Below are 21,530 nucleotides of genomic sequence, written 5' to 3' on the forward strand. Positions count from 1 at the left end.
CTTATTTTTGTACAATAGTATAAATAACTAGTGAAAAAAACCGCGCTTCGCGGCGGCGTGATAAATTTTGGTATGAATCAGAATTATAATAGGATAAAAATTATTTTGAGTCATCTTCTCATTAAACATATCACAAATGAAAAATATTATAATTGATATAAAAATTTGTTTGAGTGATCATCCTTTCAAACACAATACTAATAATAAAATTAGTTCGAACCCCCCTCCCGTCAAAGACAATATTAATTCATAATTATTATTTTTATGATAAATTAAATATTATAATTTAGATCAAAATTAGTTTGAGCCGCTCTCTTGTCAAACACAATACTTATAACAAAACATTATAATTTAGATATTAGTTTGAGTCGTTTTACTGTCAAACACAATACTACTAAAAATTATTCTAATTATGACAAAATTAAAGATTATTTTGAATTGTGTAACAAAAAAATATATTATAACATAGATAAAAAATTATTTTAGCGACTTTACCGTCAAACATAATACTAATAGAAAAATTTATTATTATTTGGATAAAAATTAGTTTGGGCCGCCTCCCGTGCCCGTCAAACGAAATACTAATCAAGAACCATTTACATTATCATAAAATCAATATATGATACCTATTTTTTATATATTATTTTATTTGTTAATTATTTTTATTTTTTGATTCCTATTTATTAGTTAAAAATTATTATTCTTTTATAAAAATTATTTTAGCGACTTTCCCGTCAAACATAATACTAATAGAAAATTTATTATTATTTAGATAAAAATTAGTTTGGGCCGCCTCCCGTGCTCGTCAAACACAATACTAATCAAGACCCATTTACATTATCATAAAATTAATATATGATTCCTATTTTTTATATATTATTTTATTTGTTAATTATTTTTATTTTTTGATGCCTATTGATTAGTTAAAAATTATTATTCTTTTATGGTTCTAATTTTTGTTGCTATCAGTTTTTTTAATGATTATTATCTTTACAATCTTTTATTTCCAATTCGAAATTTAAGAAAATTATAAGACTAAATTGATAATAAAAATTGTACGTATTACCTTACAAATCTTAAATATAAATTGTATTTTATCTATAATTTTGTTAGTTTGAATAAATATAATCCTATTTCTATTAGGATTACTAAATAGGAAAAGAATTGTCTCATCTTTAGAATTCAATAAGAAAAACTAAATAAAAAAAGAATTGTATCATATTTAGAATTCGATAAGAAAAGAGTTGTATTACTTTTAGAATTCTTGAACCTGATTTTTTGAATTATAACTATATTTTTTATCCTTCGCGGCGGCGTTATGAATTTTTTATAAATTTAGATAAAATATTGTTTTAGCTACTTTCCCGTCAAACATAATACTAATAAAAACATATTATTATTTAGGTAAAAATTAATTTGGACCGTCCTCCCCTTAAACACAATACTAATAAATAATCTTTTTTATAAATTTTGATACGAAATAATATTATAGTTCCATAAAAGTTATTTTCAGTCGTGTTCCCGTTAAACATATCTTCAATATATTATATATTATCGAAAATAAGAATTGCATATATTACTTTACATAACTTAAATATAAATTGTATTTTATCTATTATTATTAGTTTGAATAAATATAATCCTATTTCTTTTAGGATTACTAAATGAGAAAAGAATTGTATCATCGTTAGAATTCTATAAGAAATACTATTGTATCATCTTTAGAATTTAATAAAAAATACCAAATAAGAAAAGAACTGTATCATCTTTAGAATTAAATAAGAAAAGAATTGTATTACTTTTAGAATTCTTGGACCTGATTTTTTGAATTATAATTATATTTTCTCTCCGAAATTCAAGAAAAATTAGAAGACTGAATCGAACAATTCTGGAGACGCTCGCTATAAAAAATTCTAACGCCGCGCTTCGCGGCGGCGTTAGAATTTTTTATAAATTTAGACACAAAATATTGTTTTAGCTACTTTCCCGTCAAACATAATACTAATAAAAAAAATATTATTATTTAGGTAAAAATTAATTTGGGCCGTCCTCCCCTTAAACACAATACTAATAAATAATCTTTTTTTATAAATTTTGATACGAAATAATATTATAATTCCATAAAAGTTATTTTCAGTCGTGTTCCCGTTAAACATATCTTCAATATATTATATATTATCGAAAATAAGAATTGTATATATTACTTCACATAACTTAAATATAAATTGTATTTTATCTATTATTATTAGTTTGAATAAATATAATCCTGTTTCTTTTAGAATTACTAAATAAGAAAAGAATTGTATCATCGTTAGAATTCTATAAGAAATACTATTGTATCATCTTTAGAATTTAATAAGAAATACCAAATAAGAAAAGAACTGTATCATCTTTAGAATTAAATAAGAAAAGAATTGTATTAATTTTAGAATTCTTGGACCTATTTTTTGAATTATAATTATCTTTTCTCTCCGAAATTTAAGAAAAATCAGAAGACTGAATCGAACAATTCTGGAGACGCCCGCATCCTCCTTTATATATTATTTTAGCGACTTTACCGTCAAACATAATACTAATAGAAAAATTTATTATTATTTGGATAAAAATTAGTTTGGGCCGCCTCCCGTGCCCGTCAAACGAAATACTAATCAAGAACCATTTACATTATCATAAAATCAATATATGATACCTATTTTTTATATATTATTTTATTTGTTAATTATTTTTATTTTTTGATTCCTATTTATTAGTTAAAAATTATTATTCTTTTATAAAAATTATTTTAGCGACTTTCCCGTCAAACATAATACTAATAGAAAATTTATTATTATTTAGATAAAAATTAGTTTGGGCCGCCTCCCGTGCTCGTCAAACACAATACTAATCAAGACCCATTTACATTATCATAAAATTAATATATGATTCCTATTTTTTATATATTATTTTATTTGTTAATTATTTTTATTTTTTGATGCCTATTGATTAGTTAAAAATTATTATTCTTTTATGGTTCTAATTTTTGTTGCTATCAGTTTTTTTAATGATTATTATCTTTACAATCTTTTATTTCCAATTCGAAATTTAAGAAAATTATAAGACTAAATTGATAATAAAAATTGTACGTATTACCTTACAAATCTTAAATATAAATTGTATTTTATCTATAATTTTGTTAGTTTGAATAAATATAATCCTATTTCTATTAGGATTACTAAATAGGAAAAGAATTGTCTCATCTTTAGAATTCAATAAGAAAAACTAAATAAAAAAAGAATTGTATCATATTTAGAATTCGATAAGAAAAGAGTTGTATTACTTTTAGAATTCTTGAACCTGATTTTTTGAATTATAACTATATTTTTTATCCTTCGCGGCGGCGTTATGAATTTTTTATAAATTTAGATAAAATATTGTTTTAGCTACTTTCCCGTCAAACATAATACTAATAAAAACATATTATTATTTAGGTAAAAATTAATTTGGACCGTCCTCCCCTTAAACACAATACTAATAAATAATCTTTTTTATAAATTTTGATACGAAATAATATTATAGTTCCATAAAAGTTATTTTCAGTCGTGTTCCCGTTAAACATATCTTCAATATATTATATATTATCGAAAATAAGAATTGCATATATTACTTTACATAACTTAAATATAAATTGTATTTTATCTATTATTATTAGTTTGAATAAATATAATCCTATTTCTTTTAGGATTACTAAATGAGAAAAGAATTGTATCATCGTTAGAATTCTATAAGAAATACTATTGTATCATCTTTAGAATTTAATAAAAATACCAAATAAGAAAAGAACTGTATCATCTTTAGAATTAAATAAGAAAAGAATTGTATTACTTTTAGAATTCTTGGACCTGATTTTTTGAATTATAATTATATTTTCTCTCCGAAATTCAAGAAAAATTAGAAGACTGAATCGAACAATTCTGGAGACGCTCGCTATAAAAAATTCTAACGCCGCGCTTCGCGGCGGCGTTAGAATTTTTTATAAATTTAGACACAAAATATTGTTTTAGCTACTTTCCCGTCAAACATAATACTAATAAAAAAAATATTATTATTTAGGTAAAAATTAATTTGGGCCGTCCTCCCCTTAAACACAATACTAATAAATAATCTTTTTTTATAAATTTTGATACGAAATAATATTATAATTCCATAAAAGTTATTTTCAGTCGTGTTCCCGTTAAACATATCTTCAATATATTATATATTATCGAAAATAAGAATTGTATATATTACTTCACATAACTTAAATATAAATTGTATTTTATCTATTATTATTAGTTTGAATAAATATAATCCTGTTTCTTTTAGAATTACTAAATAAGAAAAGAATTGTATCATCGTTAGAATTCTATAAGAAATACTATTGTATCATCTTTAGAATTTAATAAGAAATACCAAATAAGAAAAGAACTGTATCATCTTTAGAATTAAATAAGAAAAGAATTGTATTAATTTTAGAATTCTTGGACCTATTTTTTGAATTATAATTATCTTTTCTCTCCGAAATTTAAGAAAAATCAGAAGACTGAATCGAACAATTCTGGAGACGCCCGCATCCTCCTTTATATATATATATTGATTGTAAAAGACATCTAACCTTAATTTTTATGAAACTGTATATAATATATATAATAGACAATCATAACTTTTATTTAGAAAAAAAATTAAAATAATTTATGAAACTAAACCTTTTAAGAGTCTTAAAATACATATCAAACTCTCGTCTCCAAGGTGAGCTATCTAGGGACATATAAAATACTATATACAAATATATAGACATATGTCATATCTTCATAATATATTGCAGGCTATCATTATATTTTAATAATACTAAGAAAAATAACACAATGTTGATAATCAAATCCGAACCTAAGATTAGTGACTAAAAAAATCCGAAACTAATATTAGTGACAAAAAAGAAAAAAATTATAGTTCGGTGACAAATTTCTAAACAAACAATAAGTTGGATGGCGAAAAAATCTACTTCCCCTAAATCATGCTACATAATTTGTTGATATTCAATTTAAATTATGCACAATAATTTGATGTTGGAAATTGTTTAAAATTCATCATAATATGATGGTATTCAAATGTTGATGGATTTTTTTGGATTTTAAAAAAAACGGAATTTGTGAAATTGCCATATGCATTCGGAGTTTTTTGAAATCCCGCCAAAATTAATGAGAATTTGTAGCACTGTACTAAAATTCTAAAAAATCTATATCAATTCTGTCATATTTTATCAAAAATTCACACAAAATTAAAACTATTTATAATTTATCAATTAAAAATAATTCATTAAAATTTGAATAAATACACCCACCTAAATTTTAAGATGTAGTCGTATTTCCTGCTTCGTCTCTAGGTCAAGGGATGAGTTAATATTTAGCGCAAAAAAAATTAAAAAAATTAGATGGGGTGTTATCGACACAAAATGGATGCATGTATATTGATGCAAACAAGTGCGTTGATGTGAAAACATGTTTAGTCATCGGCAATTTGATTGTTCACGGCGGCGTTGCGTTGTTGTTTTCAAGTAAGCTAGCTCTCTTTCGCTTGATTGTACATATCATATGAGTTGGGCTTGTTGCATTGCATTGTGCGTTTATGTGAAAACATGTCTAGTCATCGGCAATTTTATTTAACTTTCTTTATTCCTGTTAATGGTTTCATTCTCTATCGTGACTGTGGCCCTCTAATTATAGATCACCTTAAGCATGAAGATCGGAGTCGGCGATGAAATTATTGTGGAGCTTATGTGAATGTGTATTTTATCAATAGTTTCTATCATATTACCATTTCATAGGTTACTTATTGTCTGCTTTATTGTTAGCAAGTCATCTTCTTAATTCTAGCTGCAGACTGCCAAGTCCATCATTGGCTAGGGGTAATGGGCATTTTTTGTTTTTCTTATAAAGGTGGAACGATTAGGGTATAGGGAGTAACTCTGAGCCAGATGGAGTGATGCAGGGAGCTTGGTGTACTCAAATGGTATCGGCCCTTTTAGTCGGTGAACAGGCAAGTGTCTAAGAGATGGATTTGTGGAGTGTTAGTGACAAAACTATCCTCATATGTAATTCTATGGTGTGACGAAGATAATCATTCTGAATTAGTAACAATAGGCTTTGGTACTACTTTCCTCCATTGTAAATTGGTTGAGGAAAGGATAACCAAAAGTGGCTTACGGGGGCTAACTTGGATATAATTGTGCACCAGGAGCGTCATTAAGCAGGATGGGAGGGAGGGTAGGAGTCTGTATCTCAACATTTTAGCATTACATAAAGATTTAGGTTGAGAGAAGAGGGTGATGCTTAAGGATTTGAAGGTAATTATGGGCGACAAGAACCTACTTCCATCTATACTCAGGCAGGAGTTATGCATCAATCTTTAATTTTTAGAGCACTGCATCTAAGTTTATGCACATGAATAATGAACATGACCTTGATTTTACATATTTCCATGAAATAGATACTTAATTTAGCACTAAAAACACGCACATAAATCTCCCAATGGATGAAAGGATCAGGGTACTTCTTTTTCCACACCCACTGCTTTCTTTTCAATGTCATCAATAAACTCGCCCTCCTGCCAATTGTTTAGTTCTTTTTCCAGACCCTTTGCGGGAACTTCTGACTGCTGAACTTTGTATTGATGTCTTCTTGCAAAGGCAAGAAAAACAATGAAGTTAATGACTCCCAAGACCGCAAGCATCCAATAAAAGTTCTCCAACTTACCTTTGTTAAGGTTGTTCCTAAGCCAACTTTTCCCAGTTGCCGCAACTACCAAAGTTACCAACAAGCTACTGACGAAATACCCCATTGCCAAAGTGCTTAGGAACAATCCTGTGCTCATGGATTTCATCCTTTCCGGTGCTTCTCTAATGAAAAATTCCAGCTGGCCAACATAAGCAAATGCTTCCCCTGCACCAACTATGAAGAACTGGGGGACTAACCAGAAAGCAGTGATTCGGGTGTTCTCGTGGACTGCCATCTCTCTCCTTCTCTTTTCAATGATAGCAGCAGCTACCATACCAGCCACTGAGAAAAGAAGCCCAATTGCTACTCGCTGAAGGCTTGTTAGCCCTTGAGGTTCGTGAGTAATTTTCCGCGCCATAGGGACAATTACTCTTTCGTTTAAGGATGTAAAGAGAAGAATTGTGAGGAACAGGAAAACCGAGAATGAACCTGCAGGGATTTCAAATGAACCAACATTTCGTTTCATGAAAGTTGCTTGCTCAATCGTGAAAGTGTTCATTTGAGAGTATATTGTCCAAAAAAGGATACATGTAGACCATATGGGGATGAGTTGCAGAACCATTTTTACTTCTTCAACTTGCATCACAGTAGAAACCAACCAAGGATTGTTTGTGTTACCACTTGCCACCACTTGATCATCAAGGATTGCTGCCCTGTCTAGACACCTGAGCCTTTGTGTATGTGCAACTTCTGAAGTGTGGTACTCGTTTAAAAAGCTATTCTGAGAAGGAAAGGGAATACTCCGCTTCTTCCAAGCCAAATACACCACTCTCCATATTGTAGTTAATGGACTACCTTGTGGTTTCCTGAAACGATACAATTTCGTTCCACCTAGCAAAACTGCCACTGCCACTATCATTGTCCCTGCCGATATTCCATAGCCCCAACCTCTTCCCACATTATCTTGTATATAAACCAGAATAGTCACAGCAAATAGCGACCCAAGGCTGATGCAAAAATAAAACCTATTGAAGAAGTAAACCATGGCCTTATGCTCCTTGGGGTTCGATGCATCAAACTGATCAGACCCAAAACCAGAGACATTTGATTTTATACCGCCACCTCCCAAAGCAATTGTATAGAGTGCCAGGTAAAGCATTGCTAGCTGGCTTCCATTTGCCTTAATGCAGGTATTTCTTCTTGAATCATCACATGGAGGGGGTTTTAAGCTGGCGATACTTGTGGAAACCGTCAATAGTGCAACTCCCTGTTGGATAAGGTGAATATATAAGTTAAGTCCTTTTACTAATTACTAATCTTCTTTGCTGCATATGTGGAGACTGAATTAGCATGTACAGGTGCAAGGAGGTCTACACAATGGCAATTATTTAGCTAAGCCTCATTTTCATTTAAGGAGTTTGTGATATGCCAATCACACTTATTTCAAGGGAAGGTACAACTGACTATTGTACTTGCTTGCTAGGTTTGGTTGTTGAAGTACTTTTTACGTTGTCGTGGATTAATTGAATTTTTTTATTGGTATTTCAAATATATGTAACATAGTGATAGAGCACGGTTTTGTACTAACCCCCTAATGCTTCAAAGACACTCTAAAGAACATTGATATTACTTTTGATGCAAGATTTACTGCAGAACTGGTTAACTTCCAGCATATATTAGTTAGATGAACTCTTAAACTTAAAAATTAATAACCAAATTTCCAAATGGTCTCTGTTTTAGAAGCCCAGTTAGCAATTGGAGAAATGTGAATCTAAATTTAAATTCAAATATTGGATCTGCTTACGCTGAAATTGTGATGACAATAGCTTAATAAGCCTGAACTTGAAATTCATGTACTATTAGGGGTTAATATGTTTACTTGGGCAGACAGAACTACTTATACTGGTCTCCTGTCAATCTATTTAAAGGATCTACTATCTTTTATTATGGCAGAATAACTATGTACTACGTTAGGAAAGCTTACCAGAGCAGCAATAGATGCAAAGATTGCAACAGTCAAATAACGACCAAGTTTGGCATCTGCCAAAAAACCACCTAGGAGACCAAGGATATTGAGAGTGCCCATAAAGTTTGTCACTATATTTGCAGATTTTGACGAAGATAAATGCATTTCCCCTACTAAATACGTAACCATGTTCATAGATATTCCCATCACGCATATCCTCTCAGAAAGTTCCGTTCCTGCACCAACCCAAATTTAAACTTTACAGTTACCAAAAAACTACTTTATCATTAGTCTATTATGTAATTATACTACAAGGTATCAGTCGAAGGACAAGTGCTGTTTGAGATGTTGAGGTTCTGAGGTAAGAGCACTGGGAGTCGTCCTTACCAGCTCTTCCTAAAGCTAAAACTATCAGACAGAGTTTCAATAAAGCAACAATGCATCTGGGGAGATATCTTTTAATTCTGAGTTCTATTCTGCTCACCATTTTGTCGCAAATACCTTTCTTTAGTAGTATATTAGTATTCTTACCTAGGATGAGGCCTGCAGCCAACCATCCACCTGTTCGCGAATTATCAACAGGATTTCCTTGAAAATCCACTAGAGCTGTTCTATCTTTGTCGCCACTACTACCAACCAAAACCTGTAGACAGAACTATGTTAAACATAAAATCAAGTGTATAACTTAATATGCAGAGGTGACTGGTGAGGTTTGAGTAAGAAACGAATGCTAACCATATCTTAAAGATGAGGGAGATGTGAGAGAGAGTTGATGTAAGTCACGAATATGAGGATATGGAAATTTTATGTGTATGAGAATTGTGCTTTATATATGGGAATGACTGCCAGAAGTGTTAGATACTGTTGTTGATGGGATTTGGTGGGAATTATAATAGTGTCAATATCTCCACATGATGGGGAGAAAGTTGCTACCATGGTGACTCATTGCATCTTTTGTATTGTGAAATCAAGTCCAAAGCAATGAGTATCAATTTCTGAATTATTTTGCTTACAGTCACAACGGGCCTCGATATGTAATGGAGAATGACTTAAATTTGTTCCAGATATTGGATTTATCTTTTTGATGGGACCATTTAATTATCAACTCAGATACGGAACTTTTGCAATTTACAAGCAGCTAATGTTCTTGGACTTGTTCTTGAGTTCATGTATATCCTGTATGTACCGTGTCATCAGCTAGTATTCCATTACTGTTAATCAAGCTTACCTACTTCTATAATTCATCACTGTCATTTGAAAATTGTTCCGTGAATATGTTTGTTTTTATTTCTGAGAAAGAAAATAAGTACAAGTTAAAATTATCAAATCAGTTCTTGGAAAGTCTGAGATTTGATTGTCTTGGCTTTCTATGTTGGAGAATGTTACTATCTAATTTTTTCCTAGAAGAGAATTTAACTATAATCTTTTCTCCCTATTTTCAGCTCCATGCACCGGTGCTATATAGTATGTAGAAAGAAAAAAAAAGGAGCGTTTTGCTTCTGACGTGTTGTTCTCTGGTGTGCTCAACCATACAACTAATTTCAAGAAAACGGAAGACAAAGGCATATACCTGTTTGAATTCCTGATACAGAAAGCTTGATAACAATGCCACCAATATATTCTGCAAACACTAGGTGTCATTTGTTCTTCCTGTATCAGGTGACAAACTTGGATACTATTGTATGATTCTACAATTTCAACTTTACATCAATCTAAAACCTTTGCACCTTCTTATATCTAATGATCTACTTTGACTGCTTCTTAGTTGGATGAGATGGTTGATTATTCTGTCGGGTGGATGAGACTTTAAGTATGATTGACAACTATTGTTCATTGATTAACCTGATTGTATGATTATGCAAGTAACTGTTTGTATCCACAACGTGCCGTGGTCCCTAAATTATTTGGTTTCTTTCACTAATATAGACAAGCATCTTGATTTGTAGTCGTTCATCTTATCACTTTCGTTTTACCTTCCTTTCACTTTTGTTGTTTCAGATATTTTAACCACACAACAAAACACACATATGCTAACTATATTCACACCCAGTAGTATACTTCCGAGAGATGATTATGCTTCCTGCTTTAGGTCTGTTCGAATTACTATTGCCTAAATAGTAATTTGGCCTCATTACTTTGGCTTGTACGAAAGAAATTTCTTCATATTCTCAAAAGGTAAAAGTCTCGAGAGCATTTTTTTTCAGGAATTGGAAGCTACCAACTCAAGTGAAGAACAATCTGGACAGAACACTTCTTCTGTATAAACAAAAGTTTATGACTATCATATTATATGGTATAACAAACATGCACAAGAACATACAAGTTAATTTGAAAGAACCCATAGTAATATCTCTATGTACCACTTATGTGTAATATATCCAACTAATAGGAAGCAATTAAACGTAAATCAGTCAACTGATTCAACTTTGCAAATATACCTACAAGCGGTGCTGTATTATACGTGCAGGCCTCAGTCTGCATATAATTACCTCTATCATCCCTAAAATCATCATCTCTATCAGGCCCTCCAACCAATGCTCCAATAACTACATTAGGATTTGGCTCAGGGCGGCTGTACCAGTCATCATACCCCTGAGTGCACCCGATGAACCCTTTGTTCACTCTGTACGAAGCAATTGATGCGCCTCTATGGTGCACGTGTGTAGGGTACTTAGTACCATAACCAACTAAATAGCTCATATTATTTGGGTTTACTCCCAATATATAATCAACTTGTGATTTAGCTAAGGTAAAAAGGTCCTCAGGAGTCACTGTTGTCCCATGACAGCTGAGGTTTTGGTTTGTGTTTGACAGGAAATCTGAGTATACTGTCAGCAGAAAAACTGCAGACGAAACGTACTGCATGTTATTCCACTGGCGTATGTACAAGAGGCCCCCAGGGGTACGTTCAGTGTTGGTGCCATTGTTTTTGCTCAAACATGAACATATATAGAATTCAGCTTTTGATCTGTACTGTCTGATTATATTTCTGTGTTCTTTGTGTTTCACTTCAGGGAGTAGCTGCAGGGAAGAATAGAATAACTATATCAGTACATCAGCACAACAGATTCGATTGCAGATAATAAATCAGTAAGTTTGACCAAAATATATACTTTTTCTTTCCTTTATAAACTGTGTTGCAAAAAAATAAAATAAAATTTAACTTGTCATTATATATCAGTATATCACCATCTTCCAATTTCTTGTATATTATCTCAGATCACTACCAAAGACCAAGCATGTTTAAGGAAACAGCTCGTCTACTTCAAGAATTACAGGTAAAAATGAAGATACCAGTGAATCTCACTCTTCTTGTACTCTGATTTTGAAATGAGATATACACAAGTTATGCTTGATTTAATTCAATTTGAATTTCTTATTGCTACTGAACAATGAGAATAAGAACTAATCATGAGGTCGTGAATAAGGCTGGTGCGTTTGATGAGATTTGGCGTAAAATCCAAAAGGGCCTATACATATGGGTCAATGTCACAGGACCACAGTTCAAACAGCCTTCACTAAATAGTGGTTCAGACCCCTTGCATGTGAATTATATGTACTATTGTTTAGTTGTTCTTATGATAATCTAGCATTTCACCAATAATAGGAAGATTCATTTTAGCACCATATTTATGAGAGAACCCAAGAATGAATTAAAAAATGATTAACAATTGACTTTTTTGCCATCAAGAACTGATTTGAATGGTTTTTTCTCCAAAATTTATCATTGATAAATGAAGTTCTTAGGTTCTCATGTTAATCTGGTTCCACCACCAATTAAACTATATCTCTCTACCTCTCTCTACATGGCTTTGTATATGCAAATAGGGATTCATTTGTAGACGTCCAGATGTAATACATTCAATAGAACGGGGACAAAGAAGGTTTTATATGGAATGAAACCAAAACAGGTGGGCAATTAAAGATAATCCCCCATTCCCACCCTCTTTTCATGGTCTACTTCATCAGAATCTTGTCTAATGTCTCCTGTTTCTAGATCTAGGAGAGTGCGTTTATAAAGTTGCACAGACAAAGTTCAAATACCACTTACTAATCTCATCAGCTATCGCGATCACTGACTAGCCTTGTGCATTAGTATATGATTGATTACCCTTGTGCTTTAGTGTCTGATTGACTATAAGAGCATGAGATGCTATGTTAGAAACATGAAAGGTGCCTACTTCCTAGAGCCCACAATAAAGCCTTCTAGCAATACCCTTCCATTACTTAAACAAAAGCAGTACTGTATACTTAGCGAAAATAATTAAAGTATTAGTGCATGATTGACAACGGAATATAGGTGCTTACTCCTTAGAGCCTGCTAAGAACACCCAGCGGTGATGCTTAATATACTTTTAAGCGAACTTACCCTTGTCTTTCACAAAAATGCTTGCTTTCCCAGCACGTAAAAAAGTTAAGATTTTTTTGGCTAGTTAATGGGTGATGTAACAAAGTTCATATTCTTCTGCAGCATTGTCCTGAAGATGTATATGATACTACACATATATATTCTTTTACCCCCACATTTCACAATACCTTAACTCTGGCTTACTTATCCCCCCACTAACTTCATAAAGTAAGAACATAATATAAAGCAAGACAAACATCTATCATAAATCAAAAACCAAGGGAACCCCAAAATGTTGAAAAAGGGTTTCAAAGGAGGGGACAAAAGACTAGGAATTCGAAAGTTTGATGGTGAAGTTCTTCAATAGTAGATATATTATATATTACAGTATAAATTTGATCGAGAAAATTACCATAGAGGCCATAATTTGAATTCCGGCATATTTAACATCCCAGCTAAATTCAGAAATAGACCAGCCAATCCCACCAAAATGATGCGCATTATCAATGACGTAACTCAAATAATCCTCATTGTCGGTGGCCTTGTATAGCCACAAAGCTGCCCACAGCAACTCATCCTTGTATCCACTCACTGATGCATAGTAACTCTTCACTACCCCCACACTCATGTCATACTTTCCTCTGTATTTATCTCCAAATTCAAACACCTACACATATTTGACACCACCATTAAGTTAATCACAACTTAATACAAAACAAAATTTAATTAAAGTACCAGTGTCTGCAATCTACCTGTTGGGCATGGTGCAACAGTAGATGAGAATAATGTGGGTTGGTTTCCTTAAACACAATGGAAGCTGCTGCCATTGCTGCTGCCGTCTCCCCTGCTAGATCCGACCCCGGGTTATTCTCATCGATCTTGTGTGCTTGTCGTGAGGTCGTCATGTCTTCTGGGCGTTGCCAGCAGTAATGATCAGTGTCTCCATCCCCCACCTGTTTACCATTACACATAAATAATCACAGCAGTTTCTTTATTTTCTTCCGAGTTCTCACTTAAGCTAGGAAACTTAAGGATCAGAACTGAGTTCATTTCGGTACTTAGAATAGGCATTCAGTACTAGTCCCTAGGTTTAGGATAATTAAGATTGTGCCTCTGTATTACCAGTTACCACTACTAATTATTAAATAAAATAAGTCCGTAATTAATCAAGGTACTATTGTACCTACCTCTGCCCATAACACATTAGGACTAGTGTGTGCTTTAATGAAGTAATCAGTCCCCCATTTTATTGCCTCTAGAGCATGCTCAAACTCTGCAGCACTGGCAATCTCTTCACCGTATTCAATAACTCCCCATGACAACATTGTCACTGTGAATGCCATCGGAAGTCCAAATTTCACGTGGTCACCAGCATCATGGTATCCTCCTACCAAATCAACCTGAACAAAAAGAACAAAATCACATACATTACAAAACTACACAAACTAAACGCAATATTAACCAATAATGTATTCTCTCCAATTTCACCCCTTGTTCTAAACCGTCTGTGAGGCCCGAATGATCACGCCAAGTGACTCTCTGATTATAGGGTAAGCGACCAGAGCGTTGAGCTTCAAAGTACAAGAGTGATTTAGTAAGAGCATCAGCGTAATCCAGAGATTGAGCACTAGTCCTTATAACGAGCAAGAGGAAGACTGAAATGTTTACGCAATGTGGGAGGAGTTGCGTTTTAATCTCCATTGTTTTTCTCATCTTCCAGGAGACTATGGAAGAAGAGAGAGCTAAATGTAGCTCTTGTTATGTTTTTCTGGAGATTTATCGCCTAATTAATGAGTCGACATATAGATTGCTATTTATAAACATACAGGGGAGCTATCAGCTATTTTAAAGGAGGTTACACTAGTGCATGTGTCCTTGTTTTTAAAATATGAGCATTGTCACTTGTATATGTAGTTAGAAGTCTAGAACTCTGGAACAAGTTAAAATAAGCTTTCAAGCTTCAAGAAAGGAATCAATGGTGGTGGTTTGATCTGTATACTTGGAAAAAAATTGGGAATAAATCTTTTATGAGAAGATTCTAACATATGGCCGAATAATTTAAAATTTATTTTTTGAATTTATATACGTAGGATTTGGTAAAATACTACGACAATGTAACAACTGCTGTGGAGAATTGTTGTATTAAACATGTCCTGACTCGTGGGAATTATTATTATTATTCTTATAATAAAAATATATAATGCGTTTAGAGTATCTCCTGTCATGTAAATTTTTTTATTAAAAAATCATTAATATATATTATAAATAAAAAATTATAGAAATTATGTAAACAAACTCAACTCCAATAATACATTCCCTTTTTATATGTATATAGTTAATACTTTTTGTTGAACTTCTACGGACTATGAAATGAATTCGTATCATTTATTATCATGTTGGAGTAATATATTTTAATTATAATAATTTAAAATATTAATAATATATTATTTTCAAAATATATTCAATCAGTATTATTAATATCATCAATTACATTCTCGTTAAATTTTACATGAATATTCTGCTTTGATGATTAAATAGATCAGTCCTCAAGCCTTTAAAGTGCCAGTTTTTTTCTTTTTAAATAATTGAAAACGTACGTCTAACATGTCTCAACAAAATTTGAACTCTGAATAGCTTCCCGTAAAAGAAGAGATATTTTTAAGCAAAATTCTTTGATGTGATAAAATTTGTATGTAGACAAGATAGAGTTATAACAATGACTTTTGTGTTTTTTCTTTCTTTTTATTTAATTAAATTTATAAGTTTACTTTGACAATTTCATAAATTCATTCTCTATTATCTGTATTTGATTAAATATACTATTAGTTTATTAATCGCATATGTAACTATACTTTAATAAATAATCAAGTCATTACTAATAGCCTTTCACACCCACATTACAAACCAATTCAACTTTCTAAATAGAAAACTCTGAACAATACTGTGGGCTGCCGTACAAAGTGTCTTGCCCTGCGGTCACACTGGTATTCGTGATATTTATATGTTCCGAAAACTTCTACAGCAGAAATGATAATATTTTAGGGTAAGTTTAATATTATATATACCCAAAATTTGTTCCAATTATTTATGATTATATTATATCAGAAAATCTTTTATCAATAATAATATACAAAATATAGATTAAATAAAATTTGGAAAATGCTTGGTGCACATAAATGGATACAAAATTTTGTACATAATGACATGTGTTGGATTTTAATTGAAATGAGCCTCCTGTATTTACATCAACCAACCAATTAAAACCCACCACATGCATTGCTACATCATTATGTACAAAAATTCTGTACACAATTTTGTATACTACTCATAAAATTTTGATCGACACAACCACATGTATGTTTGTACTGTTCATAAAAAGGCTAACAATCATATTGTCTCAGCCCGTGGCAATCAGGAACACCAGAAAACCTCACTCATCAGTCAGGATGGCCGAGTGGTCTAAGGCGCCAGACTCAAGTTCTGGTCCTCTAACGAGGGCGTGGGTTCAAATCCCACTTCTGACATTTTTAATAGCTGATTTTCAGTAATTTTATTTTTATCATTAATTTTCGTAAACTAATATTTTTTTCATTTTCATCTTTAAGTTTTGCAACCTTATATTTTTTTGATAAATATTACATTCCTCCGTGGTTCATCTTTTTCAAAATCTTAACATTTTTTTGTAAAATTCCTTCCTCTTTATCTTACGGAACAATCAATTTATGTGTATAACTATAATTAAAGAACAAATATATTTAATGTTAAGTAAATTACGTAACTTGAAACTTGACAAAAGAATGGATGAATAGTTACTTGTTTGAAAAGAAAAAGAGATGGCATGACTTGAGAAAAGTAAATTCAAACAATAAAATTTGAATATTAGTCCTGCCTAATTATACGAGTTTGTAAAGATCAATCAACAAAATCTGTACTTACACTTGAAACGAGAAAACAAGAAACTTGCATTTCACATTTCTTTTTCTGAAATGGAGACTCTATATCTTATATTCATACACATTCTACTAAAATGTTATATTCCACACTACTCCTGAAAACACAGTGCTTAGTATTCTCAACTGCATATACGCGTCACTCAAATCTCCTGAAAACGCTTGACGAGTCAGAAAATCTGACGGAGAAAGATCTGGTGAGGATATCGGGTTCATCGTCCCAGAAACTGGAAGCTCCTTGATCAAAATTCTGACTATAATTGTATTCATCATAAGCTTTAGGATAGTGACCATTACGAGATTGTGACAATATTGAGGTGGTAGTCTCAAGTATCTTCTTTTTCTCTCGTTTGAGCTTCCTCCAAATGATTTTCCACTTGGGCAAGCTATGCGTTGATCTTCCACCATCATCAGCGGATTCTACAAGCGAATTGGCTAGGGGCTCGAACTCATAGCTATTCCTCGGACCAAAATGGATGCTTCTACTTCGCAAGCTTCTACACTTGATCACTTCCATTTACGATAAATTTTGCTGCAAGTTGTGAACTAGCTCTTCGTATATATACTGGTGAGGTGGTTTTTAGTATATGCATCTATGGGACATAGCTGATAGCAATATCTGTGCGTGTTCGTGCTAGTATATCTACTCCGTAAGAAACATAGAAGTCAAAATATGTGCGCCAATAGTACATTGACTGGAGCAATGACGACATGGGGTTATATAGACGGAGAGTTTGGATAGCGTGGGTTATAGAAAAGACCAGATCATTCTATGTTAGCTGCACCCGTACGTATGCTTCACAAGTTAATGTCATGTACTCTAATTCTATTACAATTTTTTTAAATCTATTATAGTAACCGGATGATTTATACATAAATATATAATTCAGTAATCAGTATTATTATTATCATAATATGAGCGAAGCTCATCAAATATTAACAATTGGGATTTGAGGAAAAAAATAATTTTTTTTTGTAGGTATCTAATATTTTCTAAAAATTTTATGCCTCCATCATATGCAAGTGCCCACTTACATAAAATAACTTCTGTATTAAGGTTTTTTTTGTTTTATGCTGAAGAGCCGCACTCACAATATAAATCGGTGATTTTCGGAAACAAGATGGAATTTAAAATAACTTCAGGTTTTTTTTGGTTGAGTTTAAACTTGTAATTAATTTATTCTTTTTTTACATGAGTAATTTATTTACTCAATAAGAGTTTATTTCTCACATATTATTAAAAAATAAAACTTGCAAATTCAGTTATTATCTATCATTTTGTTTTAGTTTTAAAATATGATATCATAAAAAAGTAATATTAATTCAATTCAATGGATAAGTTATCATATCCAGTAATATATTACGAATTTTTATATCTAATCAATCATAAATTACTAGAAAATTGTTTGAATTGATAAATTGAAAAATTATCTTTTTCTTAAATGAAATCGAACGATCCGGTTATTATTGCCTTGAATACTTGGGTATGAATATTTTTTTTACTGGTTTTAAAAATTCATAGGATTGCTATCTCGTATTCTAGATGCCCGACTAACACTTTGACTGTCAAACAAACAGAAGCTTCGAATTTTAGTGATGAGATTCGAATTGGTAGCATAACAATTGTCGGCATTCACACATGTACACGAAATGGTAGCTGAGGAACACACTTTAAAAATTATACACTGAATTCTACATAGATTATACGCCAACGGAAAGCACGTGAACGGGATGAAGCGCATGTTGACATACCAGAGTCCAGCTCCAGGCTACAGCATAACCAGTGTTGAACAGAAAAAACTTATGAATAAAATTGTAAGATTACTTGTTTAACCGAAATCACCTCCCTCACAAATTTCAAAATGGATTATCTTAATTTTGATCTTAAAAGGAATGTTTAAATCATTTTCTTTGAATTTCAGTCCTATCACCCAGAAAGAGAAAGTTCACAGAGACAAATTTGTTGAAAATTAAATATAGATAATTGTGTCAATTTATATTTCTTATAAACTTTATTCCTCATATTTTTTTTCAATTTCAACTAAACTCATATTCATTAATGTAAAGGCTTAAATACCTTCTAGCCATTGAAGTTTGGCTCGTTGTACACACCAACCATGCATGTTTGAAAAAATCCGGTCCAACCATCCAACTTTACTCTTTTGTATATCCTCGCCACAATCGAGCAAAATCAGAAAAACCGGTTGACGTTGCATACCAAACATTTGATATGCGAGTGAGTGGTGGGTGTTTACTGTACACGCGCTCACTTTTTTCCTTTCCAGTTAGAAGATTTAAACTGTAACTAACTTTTATATCATTATCCGAACCTCTAATTTTTGAATATATTTTTATAATATTTATTTATTTTGATTAATAACAATATATTTTTTTAAGAATATTATAATGAATAAAATATTATTATATTATTTTAATATATTCCGATTACTATCGGTTAATCATTTGACTAGTTTGTGAATATATTTTGTGTTATTTATTTATTTTGATTAATCACAACATATTTTTTCAAAGACTAGTATAATAAATTAAATACTATTATATTATTTTAATATATTCCAATTGGTAACTCAATTAATCATTCCGCCTAATTCCTAAATATATTTTGTATCGTTTATTTATTTTGATTAATCACATACTTTTATATAGAGTATTATACTCCCTCTGGTTCTTTATACTTTGCTCATTTCATATGTCGGCACTGTTCATGACACGAGATAAATTACTTATTTACGTCTAATCTATAAGACTAAATATAGTCATGAGTGATCTTGTTAGATTCATATTTACGAGTATTTTAATACAGTGAAGTTTTTATATTTAATACTAATACGAAATTAAAGATATTAATGACCAAAAGTGTGTGTTGGCAAACGTGACAAAGGCAAACGAGAAAAGTATTTAGGGACGGAGGGAGTAATAAATTAAATATTATTATATTATTTTAATATATTACGATTGATAACCCAATTTATCATTTAGCCTAATCCTTGAATAGATTCTGAATCATTTATTTATTTTGATTAATCACGCATTTTTGTAAAGACTAGTATAATAAATTAAATATCATTATAATATATTGATATATTACGTTTAATACCCAATTAATCATTCTAATTAATTTCCGATTATATTATGTATCATTTATTTATTTTGTTTAATCACAATATTTTTTAAAGATTAGTATAATAAATTAAATATAATATGAATATTATCATATTATTTAAATATATTTCAATTATAAACCGATTAATCATTCAAATTAAAACTCCCATATATATATATATATATATATATATATATATATATATATATATATATATATATATATGGTAGCATCTTCAACAAACCCTTTAGCTGTAAGGGTACCCGAAACTGCCTTTATTGGGCAACCTGGGCATAATTTGCATGTAATTAACCTTCATGTGTTATCATTACTCCTGGTCACAACTCACACGTGGATATAAATAAATATATAATAATCGCTTGTCTTTTCTTTCATTTACTCGAGTTTTGATCGTATATTTATAATTATTTTTTTTTAAATTTATTTTATTAAAAATATGACATTAATTTTTTTATTAAAAAAATAATTTTAAAAATAATATTTATAAGTGTATGGTCAAAATTTTTAAAAGTATATAAAAAAATTTATTATGTATTTTGTATTTAGTTATAAACTTTTTTTTTGCACAAAAACGAGCTACCAGTGACTGTTAAAGTGAAAGTTATATGCTTTTTATAAATAGAAAAACTAGATAAATGAAAAATATGACAAAAATAAATAAAAATACACATCCTCGTCCACAATGCAGGTGGTCATGCGCAGATACAGAGAAATGAGGATCAAAAGAAGTTTTTATCCCGAATTATACTCACAGGAAATTCAAAATTGAGAAAGATAAGGAGAAGCAGGTTCACCCTGGCCAAGCCTGGGTCCACCGCATGATGGCACAATATCTGTATTTCCACACGTGCGCTCGACCGCAAGTGACTTGCACTCCCTCCGGTTTTCAGTTCTGCAACTTGGTTATGGTCGAAGTATACATAACTAGAAACATCAGTAGCTGAACCGTACATTTTAAAACTTTGATGGTTCGTGTGTATATTGAGTGAAACTTCGATGGTAAAAATGTATTTAAGCCTAATGTAAACGATCAATGTTTCCTAAATCATAATTTGAATATTTCTTGTTATTTAATCTAAACATGTAAAACCTTTTGAATAAAATTAACTTTCTCAATTTTGTTTTCTTCAGATAGAAATAACATCTCCATTTATACGATATTTCTTCTAGGTATTTCAATAGCATTTAGTTCGTTTATTTTATACAATTTCGTATGAAATAAAATTCTGATCAACATTAGTAGTATCAACAACAAATTATTTAAACCAAAAAGCCTCAGACAGTCGATTTCACATCAATGATTATCAGTCGGTAATTCCAACTTTTCAACAATAATCCTCACTGGCTCCCATTTCATCAAATTCAAGAATAAATGCCTAATTAATGTGAAACA

General features: G+C 31.1%; 2 protein-coding genes, 1 long non-coding RNA gene and 2 other non-coding genes across 5 annotated transcripts; 2 read left to right on the forward strand and 3 right to left on the reverse strand.

The window, feature by feature from the left end:
- Nucleotides 1-5,372: 5,372 nt before the first annotated feature.
- Nucleotides 5,373-11,058, forward strand: LOC108224351 (uncharacterized). The gene is made up of 4 exons (XR_001807381.2): nucleotides 5,373-5,569; nucleotides 5,739-8,007; nucleotides 8,087-8,181; nucleotides 10,137-11,058. It is a non-coding gene; the product is annotated as an uncharacterized LOC108224351 (long non-coding RNA).
- On the reverse strand, nucleotides 6,447-9,702 carry LOC108224350 (protein NRT1/ PTR FAMILY 6.4-like). Its single transcript, XM_017398929.2, has 4 exons — nucleotides 9,430-9,702; nucleotides 9,226-9,337; nucleotides 8,713-8,930; nucleotides 6,447-7,995 (listed from the first exon to the last, which is right to left on the reverse strand). Exons 1-4 carry the CDS (start codon nucleotides 9,430-9,432, stop codon nucleotides 6,556-6,558), a joined length of 1,773 nt encoding a protein of 590 aa, XP_017254418.1. The 5' UTR covers nucleotides 9,433-9,702; the 3' UTR covers nucleotides 6,447-6,555.
- Nucleotides 11,059-11,064: 6 nt separating the features above from the next.
- LOC108193043 (endoglucanase 11-like) lies at nucleotides 11,065-14,944 on the reverse strand. The gene is made up of 5 exons (XM_017359609.2): nucleotides 14,531-14,944; nucleotides 14,230-14,442; nucleotides 13,795-13,995; nucleotides 13,455-13,709; nucleotides 11,065-11,715 (listed from the first exon to the last, which is right to left on the reverse strand). Exons 1-5 carry the CDS (start codon nucleotides 14,753-14,755, stop codon nucleotides 11,077-11,079), a joined length of 1,533 nt encoding a protein of 510 aa, XP_017215098.1. The 5' UTR covers nucleotides 14,756-14,944; the 3' UTR covers nucleotides 11,065-11,076.
- Nucleotides 14,945-16,482: 1,538 nt separating this feature from the next.
- TRNAL-CAA (transfer RNA leucine (anticodon CAA)) lies at nucleotides 16,483-16,566 on the forward strand. The gene has a single exon. It is a non-coding gene; the product is annotated as a tRNA-Leu (tRNA).
- Nucleotides 16,567-21,404: 4,838 nt separating this feature from the next.
- On the reverse strand, nucleotides 21,405-21,485 carry LOC135147457 (small nucleolar RNA snoR77Y). Its single transcript, XR_010285031.1, has one exon. It is a non-coding gene; the product is annotated as a small nucleolar RNA snoR77Y (small nucleolar RNA).
- Nucleotides 21,486-21,530: the final 45 nt, after the last annotated feature.

The sequence above is a fragment of the Daucus carota genome, chromosome 6 (genome assembly GCF_001625215.2).
Source record: "Daucus carota subsp. sativus chromosome 6, DH1 v3.0, whole genome shotgun sequence".
Lineage (NCBI taxonomy): Eukaryota > Viridiplantae > Streptophyta > Magnoliopsida > Apiales > Apiaceae > Daucus > Daucus carota.

Excerpts from the sequence above, each read along its gene's own strand:
- LOC108224350 (XM_017398929.2), bottom strand. Across the intron at positions 8,931-9,225 it reads GGCTGCAGGCCTCATCCTAG|GAACGGAACTTTCTGAGAGG; the intron begins GTAAGAATACTA and ends GGGTTGGTGCAG. Across the intron at positions 7,996-8,712 it reads TTGCATCTATTGCTGCTCTG|GGAGTTGCACTATTGACGGT; the intron begins GTAAGCTTTCCT and ends CTTATCCAACAG.
- LOC108193043 (XM_017359609.2), bottom strand. The coding sequence starts at position 14,755 with ATGAGAAAAACAATGGAGATTAAAACGCAACTCCTCCCACATTGCGTA. Across the intron at positions 14,443-14,530 it reads CAGACGGTTTAGAACAAGGG|GTTGATTTGGTAGGAGGATA; the intron begins GTGAAATTGGAG and ends CTTTTTGTTCAG. Across the intron at positions 11,716-13,454 it reads TTCAAATTATGGCCTCTATG|CTACTCCCTGAAGTGAAACA; the intron begins GTAATTTTCTCG and ends TCTTCCCTGCAG.